At 36.3% G+C, this 24868-nt stretch overlaps 1 protein-coding gene across 4 annotated transcripts; it reads right to left on the reverse strand.

The window, feature by feature from the left end:
- Positions 1-2421: 2421 nt before the first annotated feature.
- On the reverse strand, positions 2422-24370 carry LOC140140039 (kelch repeat and BTB domain-containing protein 3-like). 4 transcript variants are annotated; one of them, XM_072161851.1, is made up of 4 exons: positions 24178-24370; positions 21923-21983; positions 4302-4590; positions 2422-3660 (listed from the first exon to the last, which is right to left on the reverse strand). In XM_072161851.1, the coding sequence occupies exons 1-4, from the start codon at positions 24363-24365 to the stop codon at positions 2972-2974; spliced, it is 1227 nt and encodes a 408-aa protein (XP_072017952.1). In that variant the 5' UTR covers positions 24366-24370; the 3' UTR covers positions 2422-2971. The 4 variants fall into 4 exon arrangements, with proteins under 4 accessions (XP_072017952.1, XP_072017951.1, XP_072017950.1 ...); XM_072161850.1 differs by having other exon boundaries at positions 2422-3666; XM_072161849.1 differs by lacking the exons at positions 2422-3660; positions 4302-4590 and adding an exon at positions 8040-12356.
- Between the last annotated feature and the right edge of the window lie 498 nt (positions 24371-24868).

Here is a 24868-nt window from a genome sequence, read left to right on the forward strand (position 1 = left end):
GGGGTGGTTACGGTCGTTAAAACAACTAACATGAAATGAGGATATCGAACTAGTTTGCCCCGCAGGGCTTAAAAGAATCACAAACCGCGAAATATGGATATCCAATTAGTTTGCCCCTCGAAGCTTCAAAAAATCACTCATCGCGAAATAGTTTGCCCGCAGGGCTACAAAGAACCATTAACCATGAAATATGGATATCCAACTAGTTCGCCTCGCATGGCTACAAAGAACCACTTACTGCGCAATATTTTTTACCTCAAAAAAAGAATTAATATCTACCAAAAAACGTTTCAAAACGTAAAAAGGGGCCACAGTTTAAAAAATCTTTCCTGTGTGGCTTTTCACCCTTTTTAAACTTGGTCCCATTCAGTAAAGTAGTAATATGAAGAAGCAGTCCTAATTTCTACATGCAACAATTAGGTTTAAGACTGTTCAAAGCGGTACAATATGATGAAGGCTATGTATTATCAAAAACATTTGAAGGTTTATATTTTATTATCTTGCGTGTTCATAAAGAGTAGTAGAGTATTATATATACTTAGCAAATTGACTGTCTGTCAACCTGCTATATATAGGCCCTACATCTGTACATAGGCGCAGAATCGCACAAGACGATGAAGAATTTAACAAAGTGAGTATTTGCTACTTTTGCTTAAATCAAAATACATTATAACGTCTTTACGGACGAACATTAATTCATTTACTCTACAAAATGAACACTGACAACTAAGAAAAGAAACAAGTAGCCTAAAGATGACTTCAGTATGGGTCTTTAGAAACTTTCATAAATGGGACCAAGTTTAAAAAAGGGTGAAAAGCCACACAGGAAAGATTTTTTAAACTGTGGCCCCTTTTTACGTTTTGAAACGTTTTTTGGTAGATCAACAGTTACGCGTAACAACTTGTTTGTAGAATATTTTAAAAATATCAGTAAGTGCGTACGCTATTCAATTATAAAAGGCAAAAAAGCAAATCGTCCGAACATATTTTGTCCATTATTGTAGCTCCAACACCAATGGACCAGCCCTGCCAGTATAGGACCATGAAAGGACACATACAGGTGACAAACCGTATAAATGCAGTAATTGTACATACAAATCTGCCACGGGTTCACAGTTAAAAAGACATAATCAGGACTCACACTGGTAATACGCCATACAAATGCGTCAAATGTACGAAGGCCTCCAAGTGGATGTCCTCGTTAAAGTGCCATAATATAGCGTGTAAAATCAGTACCCCCGAGAGAGGGAAGGGCAAAAAAAATTAATTTAAAATTATTTATAGTTTCATTTTAATATACAGCCCGTCTCAAGTGAAAAGAGCCCTCTTTGGCAATTAGAAAATACTGTTGTGACATGATGCTTACATCAACGTCAAGGGCGTAGTCTCAGCTTTCAAATGCCGTTTGTTCTGTTCAATTTGCTTGTTTTAATCTCGAGATATGTTTAGTTAACAACGAAGGGTAAAATCACAATGCCACCCACTTTTGCTATGGAAGAGGGCTGTACACGTAACACATTTATCAAGAGTTCCTTCACGAAATCAAAAGAATGCATCGATTACCCGGGGTACCATAGCAACAGATGAGCAACGTTCACGAGGTTCCGATGCATTGAACCATAGATGTCAAAGAAAGGCTGATCACTCGCACCTGTAAGCGTAGGCACCCTTTAAGGTTGGTGAAAATCGGGCTTTTTAATGATTTTTTGAAAAAATTAGGAAGCATTTTTTAAAACCATTTATGGTGCAAATTTCTCCAAGTTGGTCAAAAAAACTAACAAAAAACGGTTCCTAGATATTTTCATCTAGCCTAGTTCTTAAAAATTGATAGAAAAAAAATTCAAGAATATTTTTGTTACGGTTAACGAAAAAGGCACCATATTTGTTAGAGCAACTATACTTACTTGCCTCTGTTGGAGATTATGAAACAGCAAAATAATGAACACATTAAAGTTCACAGTCTCTGCAATTCCTTCTTTATTATCAATTAATGGAAACAACAATAGGCCTCTACTATACATAAAGAATCATTCTATGCTTCTCTCAGCAATAACTTGATAGTTACCCATCTGCAAAATTCATTAATATTCAATCATTATTATTAGAATGCGATATATACACGGTTATCATTTGCGGAGCATATTTTATTATACGTCCCTATACAGAAGAATTCTACTCTAAACGATAATTTGTTAATTATTTACATCTGCAAAATCACTATTATTCATTATTATGTTTTGATGAATCCAAGTGTGTGAAAATATTGGATCCAAAACATAATAATGATAAAATTGGATGCTTTACGCCCAATATTTATGGGTCTCGCTACGAGTTTTAAAATATTGGACTCGACTATACATAGCCGTTTTTAGTCAAGCGTTTGACAAACATTTAGCCATCACAAGCGTTTGCCAAAAGCGTTTACGAAAATGTTTAACAAACGTTTGGCTCCTTATCCGTTTATAAACAGTTTGACTATAAATGTTTGACAAACATTGTGATCGGCAATTGTTTGACAAACATATTTTATTAGCAATGTACAGCCTGTCTCAAAAAAAATTGTGCAAGTGAAAAGCGCCCTCTTAGGCAATGAGAAAATACTGTTGTGACATGATGCTCACATCAACGTCAAGGACGCAGTCTTAGCTCTCAAATGTCGTTTGTTCTGTTCAATTTGCTTGTTTCAATCTCGAGATATTATTATTTAACAACGAAAGGGCAACATCACAATTGTGCCACTTTTACTAGGGAAGGAAAATCCCCGGGTGACCCCCCCCCCCCCTAAATGCCCTTATAGTCAAATGACCCCAAATTTTTTTGTAGGTTTATACCTCTTTTCAGCAGTTCTTCAATCGCAACTGACGCTCCGGTTCTCTCCCAAATAGCCATTTGGCACCACTGAAATATGAAATAGGGTTGCCAAGTCTACAGAACACCTAAATGACCATTTACTAAACTTTTCAGGATTTTTTTATTTTTTTATTTTTTCCATTTTGATTCCCTTTTCTGCTACGTATTCACAAATATGAGCATTAAGGTCTGTCATAATGTCTGCCAGTTCAGTATCAAGATTTTTGCCAGAGAAGCGGACTGTTTTGGATCCAAAAATCATTTCTCTACCCTGTACCCACGCTTTCATGGTTATTGCCATCTTTGAACAGATCAAGAAGCCTAACGATTTACCCTGCTTTATCGCTAATGGTATTAGCATATATTTCAACTGGGCACGGTCAGTTCCAAATAGCAACGGCCCTGATTTGACCTCAACAACCAATACTTCATGACAACTTGCTACTGTTTCACCATCACCAGTTATCATTACAACGTCTGGCACGAAAGCTTTATGATTGTCAGCAATAGGTTCAGTTTCTATTACATGAGGTGGCCTAGAAATACGTTGCGACTTCCTATTCCCTGGACTTATGTCATCCGAACTACTACTTGAAGTAAATTCCACGGGTCTTTTATCAACATTGAAGCGCAGAAATCTGGTAGCATCGGATTTTGTACTACCTCCTCCGGTGTTTTCAATGACTATGTCTACGTTGTCACTTGCAACATCATAGCATTTTGCAAGTATGGCACAAATAAAGTTTCTTCCCTTAGAATTCCACATGTTGTATGTGAACGCCTCCCGAAGGATATTCTTCTTGACTGAAGCTGAAGCTGAAAAGAAAAGAAAAGAAACAAAACAAAACATGACATTGATACACAAGTGAAGATGTTCAATGATTATCAAAAGGCCTAAAACTGCACGTGTGGCAAATTCGCCCATGTAGCTTAACCCTAACCCCACTAAGACTCACTAATGCTCACTGCAAAAAATGACAAAAATACACGAAGTCCGAATACGTCATCAGCGTGAGAGTCAGATGGTCACGGAATCGCTGCCCGGCTTCGATACCCGAGTGGCATGGTATAGGAGTTCCAGTGGTTGGTGTGCGAGGGGTCCCTGGTTCGAATCCAGTGAGAACTTGCACTTTTTTGATGATGACGTGAAATTCAGGGTTAGGGTTAAGGCCATCATGGCAGCAATAGGGGGGGGGGAAGAAAAAGTCTCAAAAGTACTTAATAACACATTGCAGCCAACCCTGCTAAAATGTATGCCATATTTATTAAAATTGGCGCAAAATTTAACGGAATGTAGCCCACACTAGCTAGACTTGAGTTCAAGTCTTGTTTATGGACATTAGGGTTAGGGTTTGGGTTAGGACAGTCTTGTAAAAAGACTAGCAGGTATGGGCTATATTCCGCAATCGCCCCATTAAATTAATTTCCACAGGATAGGTAAAAAGACTTACTTTCATTGTTTGGAGTGTGCCATTTCTTGCTCGAATCATCAAGTGTAAGTGTCTTAAGTGGGCCCAAAACAGCTGTTGCTTTCTGCTTAAAAGCATTATCCACATATGCCGGATTTGGTTCCAGATCAATGCAAGAATCCCACGTCTTTATTTTATATAAGAGCTGGTCTTTTTTATCAATACCACAGGCAGTTGGCTCAAGATTCGACCAACTTGATTTGATGTTATGCCACAATGAACTATCTACAGCACAGTCAACTTTCACACGTGGACACCTGTAGCCTATCTCCTGAAATATAAAATGAATATTTTATTTTTATTACAAACAAAAAGCATAATCTTGATAAAAGACAGGGTTCGGTGGGAACAAATCTATAATACACGTGCTGGAAACTGTACAATTACAAAAACCAATTGTCTTATGTAATGTATATGTGCATGGATACAATACTGCAGAATTTTAGGGTCATCTTTCATTTTATTAATATTATGACCTGATCATACTGCAACAGTTTATTGATTTGTTTACATAATATAGGTATATGAATGGAGAGATAACTTTAATATTTGGTTTTACCCAAAAGTTATCATTTTTTAATTTTTTTAAAATTTTTGGTTGAAAATTGGGCCCAAATTAGCATAAAAAATGGGACATTTGGATACAACCCAACTTCACAAGTCATTATTTTTACATTCAATATTAATGTCTGAATTTTGTATTATAATTGTTGGTTATTGATTGAAGTAGCAAATATACAGTTTTTATTTAAACATGTTACTAATTTCTGTGGAAATCAGAAGAAACAAATGATTTAACGTTAGTAACATTTGGTGTCCACCCTCAAGTGGCACATTGAAGGGGTTATTAACTTAACATGAGCAAAACCTTTAATATACTATATCATTAGGCATAACTTCGTATATACCTATTCATGAAAAAAAAAAAAAAAAAAAAAAAAAAAATCTCGACGCGGCGGGTCACAGTTATCAGTTTTGGTGTCCACGTGTTACTAACATAAAATCTTACTCGTTGGATACAAAATAAAAGGGAGGAATATTTTCTCTAAACCAGTTACATTGCACTTCACACATGTACTAATATACCCCATAAAAATTGGAAAGTTTGATCATGTTAACAAAAACATTATAATTTTGGCATTCACCATCTGTGTTACTAACGCTAAATGGTGTCCACATATTGGATGTTACTAACGTTAAACACTGATGTTTTTCATATGTGACCCGGCAGCACAAACGGGCCGTAAATTCCCTAAATTGTATTCTGAGTTATGGTGTAAAATGTGTACGAAGGTCGTATTCATCGGTCACTTAAGCTGGCGCGACATCTGTCTTATTTTGATAATCACAATTATTGAAGTGGATAATAAGCTTCTACCTTAGATGGCTATAGAACTTTTAATAGCTCTGGCCTTTGTTTGCTTTTGCTAAATCCTTTTCAAGTGGTGGGTTACCAGGCATTGTATTTTGTATAGGTATGCATAACCAACAATTAACAATGAGAGAACCTTCTTAAACCTCGTTGACTTGGGGATGATTTGAAATGACTGCCAATTACGACTGTTTGATATTTATTGCCAGCAATGTGGAAAAAGAGACACACATAGAAACGAAAAAAGCTATAATTTTGTTGAAGGAGCAAAGTTTAACTAACCATAACTCCGCTTCTGGATATCGTTTGAAGTCAAATGATATACCATTTTTAAGTTTATGATGTTTATTTTTTAGACACGAAATAAAACAAAATTGACCGGGGGAGGAATTTACGGCTCATTCGCCGTGGACGGTCACATATTGGATGTTACTAACGTTAAACATTGATGTTTTCATAGTCTTAATGAAACAATGATGTCATGGTTTTAAGTGAAACTGTAAATTTAATTAATGTTAAAACAACATGCATCAAAACAAATCCCACAGTACTCTAAAAATACCTATTTTTATGTATGGGTTTAACGTTAGTAACGGTGTGGACACCAAATTTAAAGTTAGTAACGGTGTCCACCTAGTAATATTTGGTTTCTTGCTGCAAGAATTTAAGGGTTTTTTTAAATTTAATAACTATCAATGGTTTACATAGGAGCCAGTGATACCAAAAAATGTCAATTTATAAAAGTTTTTGTAATTAAATGCTCATTTTAATTGAATTTGTTGGTCTATTTGGTGTCCACACATTTTATGTTACTAACGTTAACATATATGACAAAGGGTGCAAAAACCAAAGTGCTAACATACCAAAACATCATTAAAAGTGTTATCTATGGTGTACATAACAATTTGATATCACATACACTGTCATGCCATCACAAATTCATCTCTTTAAAAAATGTAATGATATTTTATCTTCTGTTAGTAACGGTGTCCACTTGGTAAAATTGTGGAAATTTGCACAAAAAATTAATGTTTCACTCAAATTTGTTACGGGCTGGGGTATGAGCGTTTGGACAGTATTTATTGTGGGACATTAGAGCACATCAGACATATCGAATTGCATTCTGAATACTGAAGAATGTCATTCTGATATCAAATAATTTTGATTTTTGAAATTCGCAATTTAATACACATTTATGGCAAATCATTAAAATTGATATTTTTGATATTTAACAGTACTTGAAGTAAACTTTATAAATCTGATGATTTATACTTAAAGTGTATGTAGGTGGGATGAAAAGCCGACGATCAATTGAAAATGTTGACCTTTCAGTATTGAAGATATGGATTTTTTCCCAAAACACCAAAAAAATTAGGTCTTTTTGGGAAAAAATCCATAACTTCAATATCAAAGGTCAAAATTTTCAATTGACCGTTGGCTTTTCCTCCCTGCTACATACACTTTAAGAATATGTCATTAGATTTATATAATTTACTTCGAGGACTGTTATATATCAAAAATATCAATTTTAATGATTTGCCATAAAATGTGTATTAAATTGCTAATTTCAAAAAATCAAAATTATATCAAAATTTGAAAAATATCAAATTTTTATAATTTGTCATAAAATTTGTATTATATTGTGATTTTCAAAAAATGAAAATTATTTGATATCAGAAAGACATGCTGCGTATTCAGAATGCAATTCGATAGGTCTGAGGTGCTCTCATGTCTCACAAAAAATACTGTTGAAACGCAATAAACGCTCATTTTAGATCCCTTAATAACAGCAAAGATATACCAGAATAACAAGTTAACAACATATTATCATAATAATCCAAATTTTGTACAATCATGGTGGTGGGGTTAAAAGTGAAGTGGACACCATGTTACTAACATTAAATTGTCATTATTATCAAGGGGCAATTCCACAAAAAGGTCAACCAGATGGTCAAAATTTAAAATGTTACAAATATCTGCAAAATAATAAAGAAATATATAGATCCCATTCAATGCTTTTAATATCACAATTGTACCCTTGTTACACAATTAGCATAGAAAATTAGGCACTATTTGATAGATTTCATGTTCATACACTCACAGGAAATTAGCAAGTCAAAATTTTTGTCACCTCAAAACGGCCATTTTCGGCCAAAATTGGACCAAAAAATGAATTTTTCTCAAAATCAGTGAAAAATAAAAGGTTTTAAGTGCCAAAATCTGAAAATATGTGACATTTTACCCCTAATAACATTTAAGTAATCAAGAATTTTGACTGTTTTCACCCCTAAATACTTTTTTCACGGTTTGTCCGCCAAACGTAAGTCAAAGCTTGAACACTGTCATATGTACTTAGAGCTACGATATTGCTTTAAAAAAAAAAAGTTTTTTAATGGATTTTTAACATTTTGACCTCTAGGAGGGGGGTTTAGTTACAGGGTGTCCGAAAATGTAACTTTTCCCAAATTTTAGCCTATATTTGCATTTTGATTTACAGAAATAGATTTAAATGATGGGGACTAAAAATGTACATGTCAGGGGTATGTAATATAACAAATTATTAATAAACACCAAAATTAGAGTTCAAAATATATTTTTTAAATGGCACGGATGCGATTTATAACTTTCCTTGGGTAATATGTCACGTCCGCAACCAAAAATTGCAAAAAGTTTTTTTACTGAAAGATAAAAAACACTAATTGGCTTAACTTTTTGGATTCAATGGTAGGTATTGACCTACTATCTGATAATTTAACAGTTTTTTCCAGTCACCCCTGTTTACTTCAAGTTTATGAGGTTGCGGATGTGACATAAAGTGGTTGCGGATGCGACACACCGTGGTTGTGGACGTGACATCTATTGTCAACATCGTTTATTCTGCTGAAAATAATATTTTTATAGATCGTTTTATAACTTATAATGTCTTAAATATCATACAAAATGATTTTAAATACAGCTTGATACTATTTAAATTAATTAAGGGTCTACATACATGTAGGAGCAGGAAACAAAGGAAACTGATCAGCCACCTGTATGTACATGTACAATGTAAAACTTATTGACAAACTTGAAGTTCTGCATGCGGTGCCGATACCGTACACAATTTTGGTGAATATTGCAAGTTGGGAACATGCTCAACATGGTATGATGATAGATTCAATTGAAGTTTTAGTTTTAGAAAGTAACTTCTAATTTATCCACAGATTGTTAAATTAGTTAGACAAATTTTAGTGCAAGTAGTAAAAATTTAAGCAAATTTTAGTAAAACTTATTATTATTATACGTAAACCAAAATGTGGCCACTGATTTGAGTGCACATGCCTTCCTCGGCACGTGAGTTCGGGGCCTCCATATTTCGGCTTGGCCCCCATAAGTTACAATGTAAATCCCACCCTGGTAGACCTCGTCACATCACATTTTCAATACAACTGCCTTACAAGTACATAACAGTTTGAAACATTTTAACTATAGATATAACTGCGTAAAATTAAAGCTATGTTATAACATTTCCACACAAAATAGATTAGCATTTCTTTGGCATAAAATGTTAGCTTTTATTTAGATATGTCCCCTTTTAATTTTAAGCCAAACTGAAGTAAAGCAATTAAAATTGGAATTTACTACCAGCGCTGACGTCGCCAATATGTATCACTCCGTCGGTTGTGTTACGGTACTATCCTTTGATGTGTATATCCATCCCGCACGCCATGTGTACGTACTCGGTGTGTTATCAACATTGTGTATGTGTTCGACTAATATTTCCATCGTAATAATAAAACAATGTTTTATTCAAAATCTCAAGATTTTGACAAAACTACAGCACCTATAGTTTGAATTATTGAACAATAACACTTTATCATAGTAACACAAAAAAATAAAAATACACTACATGGAGAAACCATTCTTATAGTAGTAGTTTTATGCTGTCAAAAAGAATATTATATCTGTTCTACTATAACTGTCTGAAATATTGTCATAATGACCTTTTCTTTGGATCAAATGTGACGTTGACAAACATACTGCAAATGCCCAAATAGGAGGAAAAATATGCGACACAATCTGGTCCAGGAGGCATTTTTGACAATTAAATTACTGTAATTATTACATTATCAGTATAAAATAGGCTATCATCTATAATAAATTACTGAGTTTGGCGAATTGGTAAGGCTAAAAACTTCTACGTTTTACATTATTTCGGAAAACGGATTTTTGCGTTGCGTAGAGGAAGGTTGTCCGCACCCCAATAAAATGTCCAATTTTGTTTTTGTTTACGTTAAGGGTGTCAAATTATTTTAATTAGTTTTAAAAGCACTGGCAGCGCACTGCATGCTAAAACTTTTCACGCCAACACAATACACTAATGTTGACATAGCCTGAAATTGGCCTTCTGTCCTGGCATTGGTGTGAAGATACTATGCCTGTAGTCTAGATGGTCATTGAATTACTATACCTATTATACAATCACACAGTATTATATAAATTATAATACCAGGGACTGTGTATGAACACCTAATTAGTCACACATCAATAAAGTCAACATTTACTCAAAATTGGATGAAATATGTCCTTATTGGAAGATTGTCAACATCTCATAATGTCCTTTTTGTAGGTCAAGATTGCCATCATGAATATCTCATACCTATAAGGGGTGTTGGTGTAGCAAAGTGAGGAGGGTATTATAGGTTAATTGTGCTAATTATAATATGGTGCAATTGCCTATTTCACTAGGATCCACAACATGCTCATCTATCAGGGGCACAATTCTTTAACCCGAATACATCTGTACAATCATTGAATGACCTTTGAAAATTTGGGTACAAAAACTACAACTTAAGGTCAAATTTTGCACTCTGATTGTTTAATTGAGGTTATTGAATTATGCCATTGGGATGAGGCCATTGTGGTCCATAGTGTTTGCCTCTCAAACCACTGAATTTTATTTACCATGAATAGGCCTACTCTGCTCTTTGTGGTAATGCTATGTTATCAGCATTGTATAATCATAACTTCATATGAAACAGAGTGTAAGGAAATGTGAATAACATTGTTTCATCTGCACAGTGGTGTAGCCAGGACTTTTTCAGAGAGGGAGAGAGGGGGGACAAGGCAAATTTCATAGGGGGGGCAAATTGAAAATTTACAAACCGCAAAAGACTCTGACCGTGCAAGACGGGTGATCGCTAGTTTACTGAAAACACCAAAGGTCCAGTACTTGGTTCAAAAGTTATGAAGTTTTTTGATGTCTATTTTCTTATGTATTTTATTGGGGTTTTTTTACTCCATATTTTTGCCTTTATCTCTTTATCTTGTGTTTCAAATTTGCCGCCTTTGACCCCCATGGACCAGATCGTGTCACATTTAAAGCACCAAAAATACCAATTAACTAAGTCCTGGATCCGATTTCTATACAAAATGAATACTATCAGGCGTGAGATCATAATCCAGTCAAATGGCCCAAGTAGGAACAAGGAAATATACATATTCTCCTTAGTTTTGTACACATATGATATTTTTTTAAATGGGAGGTTTTCCTTCTACTGAAGGAGAAATCTCATCCCTGAAGTATAGAACTCCGGATCTGAATCTGAATCAATCACTTCCGACTCAGACTCTGAGGATGGTCAATTCTCTTGTCTTCCTGCCTATTGATCACACAGTCTCTTCTTGTCAAAAGTGAAGTTCACAATCATGCTGCAATCACCATCCCCCAGCAATGCTACAAGATTCTCCCACTTCCTGATATCCACATAATCAGAGCCATCCAATGTCTCTGGGTTTACCTTGATGCCTGGCTTGTACACATAACGTCTTATGTTAAAGAATATTTCATCTTTGATTTGGAATGCACCCACTTTGTTCAGATCAAAATCATGATCTTCTTCATCTTTACTCAATTCAATGGTTTCAACACCTTCACCTATTATCAACTCCCTGACAGTTGGAATCGGCTGATCAATGTAGTCCTCCATGTCAAAATCCTCCGGATAGTATGATACATGATACAGCTTTCCTTGGTAGGGGACCATCACAGGGGTTGCTGCTGTGTCTTCAGATCCGATCCAAATAGAACCTTCACTTTTCCTGGCAATTTTCCATTCATTCTTGCTTGGGTCGTAAACAAGGATACAAACAAAGTTATCATCAGGATCACTCAATTCTGCTTGTACTAAGATCTTGCCTTCATAAACCACAGCACAGGCCAGCTGTAATCCCTTAGGAAGTGACGCTACATCCTCCCATTCCTTCTTAGCAATGTCGTAACGCTCAACTGCATTCACAGAATTCTCTCGCTCGTCTTCCCCTCCGATTGCATAAATACAACCATCCAGATAGACCATTATGAACTTGCAACGAGCTGTTATCATTGACGGCAGATAATCCCATGCGCATTTTGCTGCATCATACACATGAAACTCATCTGTGCATTCTCTATCAATGCGCTTGATCCCATCATCATCATCAGGGACATAGCACAGCCAGTACTGGATGATCTTCTGTAAACCACCTGCTGCATAGAGACTGCCGTCTACTGTGATGAAGGATGCCAGGTAGTGTAGGTTGTCAAATCCAGGCAGTGATTCCCACTGGTGTTCTTGGGTATTGTAGTAGGAGAACTCGCTGCATTCTGTGTCTTCTTTTGCAGCTACATGGAGTGCTATGGGAGCCTGGAATAATAGAAGAGAGGACCAAGTCCAACTTGAGTTAAATTTTGAAACCAATACATCAAAAAGGTGAAAGAATGTCATAGGATACAGTAGGTATTTTATCCTTCATTATAATATGGTTCATTAATTGGTTAAACGAGTATCATGTGGCCAAAAATAGTTTTGCATCTAGCTCTATATTATACGTAAACCAAAATGTGGCCACTGATTTGAGTGCACATGCCTTCCTCTGCACGTGAGTTCGGGGCCTCCATATTTCGGCTTGGCCCCCATAAGGTACAATGTAAATCCCACCCTGGTTGACCTCGTCACGTCACATTTTCAATACAAATGCCTTACAAGTACATAACAGTTTGAAACATTTTACCTATAGATATAACTGCGTAAAATTAAAGCCATATTATAACATTTCCACACAAAATACATTAGCATTTCTTTGCCATAAAATGTTAGCTTTTATTTAGATATGTCCCCTTTTAATTTTGAGCCAAACTGAGGTAAAGCAATTAAAATCGGAATTTACTACCAGCGCCGATGTCGCCAATGTGTATCACTCCGTCGGTTGTGTTACGGTACTATCCTTTGATGTGTATATCCATTCCACACGCCATGTACGTACTCAGTGTGTTATCAACATTGTGTATGTGTTCGACTAATATTTCCATCGTAATAATAAAACAATGTTTTATTCAAAATCTCAGATTTTGACAAAACTACAGCACCTATAGTTTGAATTATTGAACAATAACACTTTATCATAGTAACACAAAAAGATAAAAATACACTACATGGAGAAACCATTCTTTTAGTAGTAGTTTACTGTCAAAAAGAATAATAAATCTGTTCTACTATAACTGTCTGAAATATTGTCATAATGTACTTTTCTTTGGATCAAATGTGACGTTGACAAACATAATGCAAATGCCCAAATAGGAGGAAAAATATACGACACAATCTGGTCCATGGGGGCCAAAGGAGGCATTTTTGACAATTAAGTTACTGTAATTATTACATTATCAGTATACAATAGGCTATCATCTATAATAAATTACTGAGTTTGGTGAATTGGTAAGGCTAAAAACTTCTACCTTTTACATTATTTCGGAAAACGGATTTTTGCGTTGCGTAGAAAATGTCCGATTTTGTTTTTGTTTACGTTAAGGGTGTCAAATTATTTTAAATAGTTTTAAAAGCACTGGCAGCGCACTGCATGCCAAAACTTTTCACGCCAACACAATACACTAATGTTGACAACTTGACATAGCCTGAAATTGGCCCTGGCATTGGTGTGAAGATACTATGCCTGTAGTCTGGATGGTCATTGAATTACCTATTATACAATCACACAGTATTATATAAATTATAATACCAGGGACTGTGTATGAACACCTAATTAGTCACACATCAATAAAGTCAACATTTACTCAAAAGGATGAAATGTCCTTTTTGGAAGATTGTCAACATCTCATAATGTCCTTTTTGTAGGTCAAGATTACCATCATGAACATCTCATACCTATAAGGGGTGTTGGTGTAGCAAAGTGAGGAGGGGGGTATTATAGTTTAATTGTGCTAATTATAATATGGTGCAATTGCCTATTTCACTAGGATCCACAACATGCTCATCTATCAGGGGCACAATTCTTTAACCCGAATACATCTGTACAATCATTGAATGACCTTTGAAAATTTGGGTACAAAAACTACAACTTAAGGTCAAATTTTGCACTCTGATTGTTTAATTGAGGTTATTGAATTATGCCATTGGGATGAGGCCATTGTGGTCCATAGTGTTTGCCTCTCAAACCACTGAATTTTAGCATTTTATTTACCATGAATAGGCCTACTCTGCTCTTTGTGGTAATGCTATGTTATCAGCATTGTAAATCATAACTTCATATGAAACAGAATGTAAGGAAATGTGAATAACATTGTTTCATCTGCACAGTGGTGTAGCCAGGACTTTTTCAGAGAGGGGGGGGGGGCAAGGCAAATTTCATGGGGGGGGGGGGCAAATTGAAAATTTACAAACCACGAAAGACCCTGACCGCGCAAGACGGGTGATCGCTAGTTTACTGAAAACACCAAAGGTCTAGCATACCCCAGTACTTGGTTCAAAAGTTATGAAGTTTTTTGATGTCTTATTTTCTTATGTATTTTATTGGGGTTTTTTTACTCCATATTTTTGCCTTTATCTCTTTATCTTGTGTTTCAAATTTGCCGCCTTTGACCCCCATGGACCAGATCGTGCCACATTTAAAGCACCAAAAATACCAATTAAGGTGGCTGTGTACTCTCAGACATGCATGTAGTAAAAGTGCAATAACTTTGTAATTATTCATAAAACATATAAAAGTATACATTTTTATGAAGGCAAGACATCAATAAATCTTAATATAAATACAGATTTGGGGTAAAAACAACAATTTTGAAGAAAATCACAAAAAGTGAGTTTTTGGCAATATTTGTTAGGTACATCATAACAAAAAAACATTCTTTCCAAAATATTTTATTTTGTTTTTAGCTCAATCTTGAGGCTCCATTCCAAAAACGGTTTTTTATTTTTTGATATTGGCCTTATTTTTTAAGATATTGACCATATAAGGCATCAAAATGAACTTTTTAAAATTCAAAAACGCCTATTTGCACAAAATGATGCCCAAAATCGGAAATAGACCAAAATATAAAAAAATGAGAAAACCGTTTCTTGAGTCGATCATGCTTTTTACGATGATCATATTTGCTTACCTATAGATGCTGTATTTATTGAGTTATCGTGTACCTAAATCGTCATTTTACCGAGAAAATGAACATTGAAATAATGGCCGTTGAAGTTTAAAGTGGTCACATTTTGCACTTTCATCGAATCTCACAGGAGAATGCGACAGTTTTCGCTTTTGTAACTTATATTACGTGAACATCGGGTAAATCCACAGCCCCTTGAGAAGTTTGAGCGAAATCCATTCATAACTTGATATTTAAATCGGGGAAAGAACTTGAAAAAAGCCACATTTTATCAGCTAAAACGGAGCCATTTGACCACTAGGTTTTTGTGAAATCAGTGCTTCCGTGGTGTTTCCATAAGATGCGCCAGCGCAAGCAGATAAGCGTCAGCGTAAGCGTCAGCGATTTGTAAGCAAGTTAACAAATTGCGCGACACATAACGCGATGAGTTGTTGCGCGCATGTACCTTGCTGGTACAACAAAGATTTTCTTTCCTTTTCAATTTCAAACACGAGTGGAATAGTGAAATAAAATTCTTAAAATATTGCAGTTGGAGTTTACAAATCTGGATTTTCATTCCTTGTATTTATAAAAAACATAACAAGGTACAAACATATCATAAAAACTCAATTTTGAGAAAGAAACAATGGCTAGAGTACACAGCCGCGTTAACTAAGTCCTGGATCCGATTTCTATACAAAATGAATACTATCAGGCGTGAGATCATAATCCAGTCAAATGGCCCAAGTAGGAACAAGAAAATATACATATATTCTCCTTAGTTTTGTACACAGATGATATTTTTTTAAATGGGAGGTTTTCCTCCTATTAAAAGAGAAATCTCATCCCTGAAGTATAGAATTCCAGATCTGAATCTGAATCAATCACTTCCAACTCAGACTCTGAGGATGGTCAATTCTCTTGTCTTCATGCCTATTGATCACACAGTCTCTTCTTGTCAAAAGTGAAGTTGACAATCATGCTGCAATCACTATCCCCCAGCAATATACACTAAGCCAAAAAAGAAACTTATAATTTTTCATATCTTAAAATCCTCTCCATAAAAATGAACAAAAATTGCACACAGGATTACTTCAATACTCTACTCTAAATACTGGTCAGTAACCAAACAGTTGTCCAACTGACACAACAGCAAAATGCACTGACATGCAACACCTTCCTGGACCACATTCACAGCGCAACAGCTTTCTTTGGCTGGGTTCCAATTATTCGCCTGTACATGAACAAAATTACACACAGGATTACTTCAATACTCTACTCTAAACACATGTCAGTAACCAAGCAGTTGTCCAACTGACACAACAGTAAAATGCACTGACACGGAACAGCTTCCGGGATCACATTCACAGGCGAATAATTGGAACCCAGCCAAAGAAATATGTTGCGCTGTGAATGTGGTCCAGGAAGGTGTTGCATGTCAGTGCATTTTGCTGTTGTGTCAGTTGGACAACTGCATAGTTAGTGACATGCCTTTAGAGAAGAGTATTGAGGCAATCCTGTGTGTAATTTTGGTTAATTTTGATAAACAGGATTTTAAGATATGACCTTGTGAAAAATTATAAGTTTCTTTTTTGGCTTAGTGTATATTAATGTGAGCGTAGCGAGCAGGAAATTTTGCATATTTGAACGTGTTCCTAATATTTTCATACACCTTTTTAGGGCGTAATATAGAAACGGTGCCCAAAATGATCTGTGCCAAATATCGCTTCCCCCCTTTCGTCCTGCCAAAAATTGCTTGACCCCACCTTTTGACCTGCAAAAAATGCTTGCCCCCATTCCTTTTGGCCTGCCAAAAATCTTTGCCCCCCATAATTCACCATCCGGGGTACATATAATTATTGCACCACCCCTTAATGGTTGACCTCGTCACATCACATTTTCAATACAACTGCCTTACAAGTACATAACAGCTTAAAACATTGTAACTATAGATATAACTGCTTAAAATTAAGATACGATCTTCTTTAGATAGAAAGCTTGAACTTTTGAACAATAACACTTTATCAAAGTAACACAAAAAGATAAAAAATAAACTACATTTACATCACAACCCAGCTGACGACTGAAGGTTTCAGTCACAACGTCGGTTCGTTCATCAAAATAGGTATGTTTGGTTGACCAGATTTAAATTAAATCTTCATTACATGGAGAAACCATTCTACTAATAGTAGTGTTATGCTATCAAAAAGACTATTATATATTCTACTAAAACTGTCTGAGAATATGGTCATAATGTATTTATCTTTGGATCAAATGTGACGTTGACAACCATTACTGCAACCGCCCTCCTCCAAATGCCCAAATATATGTGACACAATCTGGTCCATGGGGCCAAAGAAGGCATTTTTGACAATTAAGTTACTGTAATGATTACATTATACATTCAATAGGTATCATTTACTGAAAACACCAAAAGGTCTAGCATACTTGGTTCTAAAGTTATGAAGTTTTTTGGTGTCTATTTTCTTATGTATTTTATTGTTTTTTTACTCCATATTTTTGCCTTTATCTCAGTTTCAAATTTGCCGCCTTTGGCCCACTCTGAACAAATTTGGCCCACATGGACCAGATCGTGTCACATTATAGTATATTCGCCTATACTTTTGTACAGAGATGGAATTTTGAAATGGGAGGATTAATTCCTCCTAATTGAGGAAAAATCTCATCCCTGAAGTATATAACTCTGGATCCAAATCTTGATCAATCTCTTTAAACTTGGAACCTTAGGAAGACTTTTCTCTTCTCTTCCTGCCTAATGACCACACACAGTCTCTTCTTGTCAAAAGTGAAGTATATAACTCTGGAACCGAATCTGAATCAACCTCTTTGAACTCTGAACATTGGGAAGACTTTTCTCTTGTCTTCCTGCCTATTGATCACACAGTCTCTTCTTGTCAAAAGTGAAGTTGACAATCATGCTGCAATCACCATCCTCCAGCAATGCTGCAAGGTTCTCCCATGATCTAAGATCCACTTCATCATAATCTTCAATCTGCTCTGGGGTCAGCTTGATGTCCGACTTGCACACAAAACCTCTTATATTCAGGAATATTTCATCTTTGATCTGGAATGCACCTGCTTTGTTCAGAGTAAAATTATTAATGTCATTTGACTCTTTACTTAATTCAATGTTTTCAACGCCTTCACCTATTTTCCATTCTCTGATGGTTGGAATCGGCTGATCAATGTAGGCCTCCATGTCAAAATCCTGCGGATAGTATGATACGTCATAGAGCTTTCCTTGGTAGGGGACCATCACAGGGGTTGCCGCTGTGTCTTCAGATCCGATCCAAATAGAATCGCTTTCCCTTTTCCAGGCTGTTTTCCATTCATTCTGGCTTGGGTCGTAAACAAGAATACGAAGAAAGTTTTGGTATTTATCATCAGGATCACTCAATTCTCCTTGTACTAAGATCTTGCCTTCATAAACCACAGCACAGGCCAGCTGTAATCCCTTAGGAAGTGGTGCTACAGCCTCCCATTCCTTCTTAGCAATGTCATAACGCTCAACTGGAATCACGGAATCCTCTCGCTCATCTTTTCCTCCGATTGCATAAATACAACCATCCACATAGAGCATTGTGAACTTGCAACGAGCTGTTATCATTGACGGCAGATAATCCCATGCGCATTTTGCTGCATCATACACCTGGAACTCATCTGTGCACTCTCTATCAATGCGCTTGATCGCAAGCTCTTCATCATCATCATCATCATCAGAGTCAAAGTTCTGCCAGTAGTGGATGACCTTCTGTAAACCACCTGCTGCATAGAGACTTCCGTCTACTGTGATGAAGGATGCCATGAAGTCTAGGTTGTGAAATCCAGGCAGTGATTCCCACTGGTGTCCTTGGGTGTTGTAGTAGAAGAATTGGCTGTGCTCTGTGTCTTCCTTTTTAGCTACATGGAGTGCTATGGGAGCCTGGAATAATAGAAGAGAGGGCCAAGTACAGCTTGAGTGAAATTTTAAAACCATTACATCAGAAAGGTGAAAGAAAGTCATAGGATACAGTACATGTAGGTAATATTCATACATCGCATGCAGCATACTTGACAAATTTTGTGGATTTAAATGGTGAAATTATTTGACCCATGTGTGGAATATATGCGATGGGACAATGCACGCATCACTCCATGTGATGTGAATGAAGCAAGCAATGTGAGTGTAGTCTCCCATGTCATGGCATGGGGACCAGGGGCCTGCTCAAGGGCAGGGCCTTGGCAGGGATCCATGGTGCAGCACCCCTTTGAATCTCATGGATTTTAACGCTTTCAATGGTCATTGGTTGGCATAAATGAACACATATTTAACACAAGTTACAAGCTTTAAAACATAAAAAGTAATAAAGGATTTTTTTACGAAGTTTTTTTTTACGAAGTTTTTGTACAAACGCGGTGTATGTTAAGTCAGTTGCATTGTATATGATATGCGTTTTTTTTTATAAATTGGCACGATAAAATATTATGAATTGGGGTGTCTTGAGGTTGGAACTATTTCAAACTGAAAGCCGTAATCAGGAGCAGCTAAGAGCGTAGGCGGGAGGTAGTCGCCCCTATGATCACTAAAAGCCAAAAAGGTCCACTTTGCGAGGGTAGCGAGTGAAAAAAAGTTTTCTTATGCTTTTTCAGTCAGAAAAGGACAAAATTTGCCCATTCGCGAGTGTAGCGAGCAAAAAAATTAGGTTCTTTATGCTTTCTTGGTCAAAATTTAAGAAAAGGTCCAAAACAGGTCCACCTTTTCAAAATCAGCCCCAATAAATCCTGGCTACGCCCTGGCCGGTCGTAATGAAGCCAATTGCTTATTTATAGTGGTGCATAATTTTTACACTATTTCTGAGAGAGGCATTCTAGTATAGGTTTTGGATATGAAGTTGTGTGATATCAAACTGAAAACTTATTTATAATGATTAATTGCTGCATGACAAACGATATGTGTTGCCAGGACAGTGACATAGCCAGGATTTTCCAAAGTAGTTGGGAGAAAAGGCAAGAGAGGCCATGTGACTTTTAAAAAAGTGAACTTTAAAACCGCGTAGGTCAGCATTCCACAAGGGGCAAGATGTCCGAAGGGGGAGTTTCCTCCTTCTAACCATGGCCAGGGAGGGGAATGGCTCCTTTTCTTCTTCTCCCTCCTCTCCCCTCCCTTTTCTCTCTTCTTCTTATCTTTCTTTTTTCTCCCTTTTACCTCTTTTTTGAAAATCATAGGGGAGAAATTTCCCCCCTTGCCCCCCCCCCCCCTGTGGCGCCGCCCCTGACAGTTACTCCAACTTGCCCTACCTTAGCAGGTCATAGGAATCCTTGAGTCCTTTGTACTGCTTCCCTAATAACACTGCCCTGGTTGAATCACATACAGAACCAATGACATACTTAATCTCGCAACCATTTTCTTACCGGCATAGAGAGGTTTTTGGATGGTGTTTTAAGGGGTACGACACCCCTGACCCATTTTGACTATTATACATTTTTCTCAAAAATTACATTTATAACACATTGGTGACAAGTATATATAATATATATCATAGACACATGGAATCCAATTGCTGTTCTGAAAATTCAGATACTCAAGACAAGTAGTTATTGATTTATGGATCAAAATATTGGTTTTCACACATTTTTGACTGTAACTCCACAACCGTTGTCTCTACTGAAATCAAATTGAATTTTTGAGTTCCTGGTGATTTCTAATCAAATCCATATGATATTTTGTCCTTATTATAAAGACATTAAATCTCCATGATAGTAAGTGGGTTTTATTTCATTTTGACCAGATAGAAAACCTTCCCTACGGTAAAGCCATGATTTTTCCGTGTTACAAAATTTAAATTATGTGTTACAAATTGGACGATTCCATGATTTTCCGTTTTACATTATATACATTCCCATACAAGCATGTTTTTAAAAGTGTAATTTGTCTTATATAATTAATTATATGTGGCTTTTTACTGTAGTCTCCCCTCAACATCCCCATTAACATTAAGCATCATCAATTGTCTTGTGTGTACTTCCGATAGCTGTATCGGACAGAATCGTGCATCGTAGGCCTAGAATAAATGCTAGAATGGATTGTTTAATGGTTGATTACTGCTAAATTATCACTTTTCTTTGTTTGTTTTTTTGCAAATCAACACAAAAGTTAGACATTTTACACAGATTTTGCATAAAGTCTTTAAAAATAAGGCCCAGGGGTGTTCTTGGCCCTTAAAGATCAATAATTCTTTCCCTAAGCCATGTGCATCTAAACTATAATCAGAACACTTTTTTTTTGGCATTATCTAACATGTTCTTGGCAAGACCAACATGTTAAATACCCGGTTAGAGCTTTATTGCTGATGAAACCAATACAGGTGAGTGTGTGGGGAGTTTAATAGTTATTAAGTGAAGCAGAGGTATGGTAAGGGAAATTATTGTGTGCAAAGTGTGTGACACTAAGCGCATGATAATTTCCCGTACTATACCGATGCTGAACCTAATAACAAATTTATCATACCACTAAATATTGAAATAATGACATTTTTATACATTTTAATTGTTGCAAAATAAGAAAAACATTGCAAAAACTAGATGACTGTTCTGCGTATTACGTATCGTGTGCATTTTACGCGCCCGGTTTACACAAATTGCCTTTATACGTGTACCTCACAGTATACGCGTATCGTGCTTGCGTTTTACGCTCTCACTGACTAGATATAATGCGTAAATACGCACTCACTACTAGATACGAAAATATATCCGGTTAGCAGTGTTCTTTGATGTTTCCCTTTAGTGGTATGATAATTGGTTATCTGGACAGCTCTATATCAACTATCAGGGACTTATACTCACTGTGATAGTGCTTCTTGTAGCAAACAAACCAGGCATCTTATGGATCAGTTCAGCTTTGGGCCTACAGTAATGGAATGAAAACATAACATCTAAGAATAAAACATGTTGAAGGAATTAAACAAGCACAGGAGAACGACTAAAATCACAAAAAGTGTACTTTACAAACCTGTATTTGCCTGTTTTTGCCTGGTTTAAGGGATCTATAATGAGCATGTTGATAGTATTTTTTGTGGGACATGAGAGCACCTCAGACGTATCGAATTGCATTCTGAATACGAAGCATGTATTTCTGATATCAAATAATTTCCATTTTTTGAAATTCATGATATAATACAAATTTTATGACAAATTATTAAAATTTTATATTTTTCAAATTTTGATATATAACAGTCCTCGAAGTAAATTTTATAAATCTAATGATATATTCTTAAAGTGTATGTAGCTGGGAGGAAAAGCTGACGATCAATTGAAAATTTTGATCTTTTATATTGAAGATATGGATTTTTTTTTTTTGGTTTTGGGGGGGTTGGGAAAAAAATCCATATCTTCAATACGAAAGGTCAAAATTTTCAATTGATCGTCGGTTTTTCATCCCACCTACATACACTTTAAGTATAAATCACCAGATTTATAAAGTTTACTTTGAGTACTGTTAAATATCAAAAATATCAATTTTTAATGATTTGCCATAAAATGTGTATTACATTGCGAATTTCAAAAAATCAAAATTATTTGATATCAGATGGACATTCTTCATATTCAGAATGCAATTCGATATGTCTGGTGTGCTCTAATGTCCCACAATAAATACTGTCCAAACGTTCATACCCCTTCCCTAAAACCGGCAAAAATGAGATTTTGAGATGAAAAAAGTGAACTATTCATCACTTTTTTAGTTTTTGCCATTTATGCCAGCAAAAACTGTTTTTGCTAAGTGGTCAAAATTGTATTTTTTCACCTGCGGCAAAAACCTGTGAACCCTGACAAAAAGTCAATTTTACACCCGCTTAATAGTATTCCCCTGGATCAAGTCCCGGCCAGCTTCACATGTATTACTATCAGGATACCATATGTACGGGGTGCCAACTATTCACATTCAGGGGCAGGGTTTAGCATGTCAACAAGATTGGTTCTGTTCAAAACCCCACCCATCCATTATGAGGCAGTTAAAAATGGACTTTTTGCAATCTTTCCACAGGTTACATGTTACAAACACCTATGTGAACAGTGCATCAATAACGCGCCTTGCATGATAAAAAAACAACGCAGTGATTTATAGTGCGTTACGCACAGGCACAACGCCTAGACGTTGATCCACAAGCCTCAGCACACTTTACAGGTTGTCGCTGACCACTATGGCCCCACATCATTCCAAAAACCATTTAACAACAATTCAGGGACTTTGTTGCTACAAGATCGCACACCCTAGACATTCCACAAATAACCTTCGCAACCAGGATCACCTCCCCAAGTCTCGTACGGGTTACAACGAGACAATTAGCAGTAAGTTCCTTGTCCAGAGGAATTTCAAGCTAACTCAACTTTTCCAGGAGATCATACTAGGCACCGCCAGAATTCGAACCAGCAACCTCTCGCACCATAGTTGAACGCCTTATCAATTGAGCTAACTTGACTGCTGTTAAAATGTGTGTTAAAATACGATAGGTCGATAATATACAGAATATCGTGGCGGCCAACACTTGATGGTCTCCTCACTAAGATCTTTTATTTTCTAATTATTCATTAATGTTTACAGTGGCGTAGATTTCTTTTTGACATTGGGGGAGATGGGGTGGAAAAAATTCTTGAAGTGTATAGTGAATTCAGCACCTTTTGGCAATATAATAAGCTTTAATGCTACAAATGTGTGCGAAAATTTTTGCCATTTGAAGCTTATAACTGTTGAAATATGGTGCAAAATGGAATAAATTCGTGCAAAGTGCGAAAAAAATGTACTTTGGGAGCTAAAATGGCCAAATATGAGGTTAATTTGATCAGAAACTCACATACAGGCATCAACATTGGGGGATGATTGTATGGACCACCACCCTCGGCAAAATATTGGGGGATTTATCCCCCCCCCCCTCCCCCAGGAGACTATGACTATGACTGCTAAAATGGCCAAATAGGAGGTTAATTTTGTCAGAAACCCACACACAGCCATTAACATTGGATGATTGTATGGACCATCCCCTGGCAAAATATTGGGGATTTATCCCCATTTCCCCCAGGAGACTATGCCTATGATTGTTTACCTTCCAGAAGCCTGTGCTTTCAGTGCCTCATCATAGAGTTGTTTGCACTCATCTACTCCAAGTATCTGTACATCCATCAGCTTTGTCAGCATCTCAGCAGGTACAAGACCAAGCTTCACATGGGTCAGGATGCTGTGGGCATGGGATCGCCTGCTCTCCCAGTCATGCTTCAGCCAGCTGACTACCATCTCTAAGACCTTTCAGAAAAAAAAGTGAAGAACTTCTGTGTCACTGTTTCATGAAACTACATGTATATATGAGCATCCACTCTAATCAAATGTAACTGGCTTGTAATGGGCATTATGGTGGTACTACACCCCTTGATAATTTTGTGACTATTTGCATTTTTCTCAAAAAATAATAACGCAGTGATAACAAAAGTTATGTATATTACACAGGAATTTCAGTGACTCAAGACAAGCGGTACATTATTTATGATAAGAAAAGAGGTACCGCTAGAATGTACCTCATTTCTTAAAGTCATAATGTACGATCTTTTTTCAGAATTTACCTTTATTTTTTTCAAAACCGATTTTTTGGCATATTTGTAATACTTACACATGTTCTAACTTAAATCTATGAGCAAACTGTTAAATTTGTCCTATTTGTAGTAAAACGGGACGATTTTCTGTTGATCCGACATAAAGTCATAATTTTTAGATTATGACTTTATGTAAACCACGATCGCAAA

The sequence above is a fragment of the Amphiura filiformis genome, chromosome 18, assembly GCF_039555335.1.
Source record: "Amphiura filiformis chromosome 18, Afil_fr2py, whole genome shotgun sequence".
Taxonomy (NCBI): Eukaryota; Metazoa; Echinodermata; class Ophiuroidea; order Amphilepidida; family Amphiuridae; genus Amphiura; species Amphiura filiformis.

Coding starts and splice junctions, on each gene's coding strand:
- LOC140140039 (XM_072161848.1), bottom strand. CDS start 24,365: ATGGTAGTCAGCTGGCTGAAGCATGACTGGGAGAGCAGGCGATCCCAT. Junction 21,984..24,177: donor AAAGCACAGGCTTCTGGAAG/GTAAACAATCAT, acceptor CCATTACTGTAG/GCCCAAAGCTGAACTGATCC. Junction 19,023..21,922: donor CTACAAGAAGCACTATCACA/GTGAGTATAAGT, acceptor CTATTATTCCAG/GCTCCCATAGCACTCCATGT.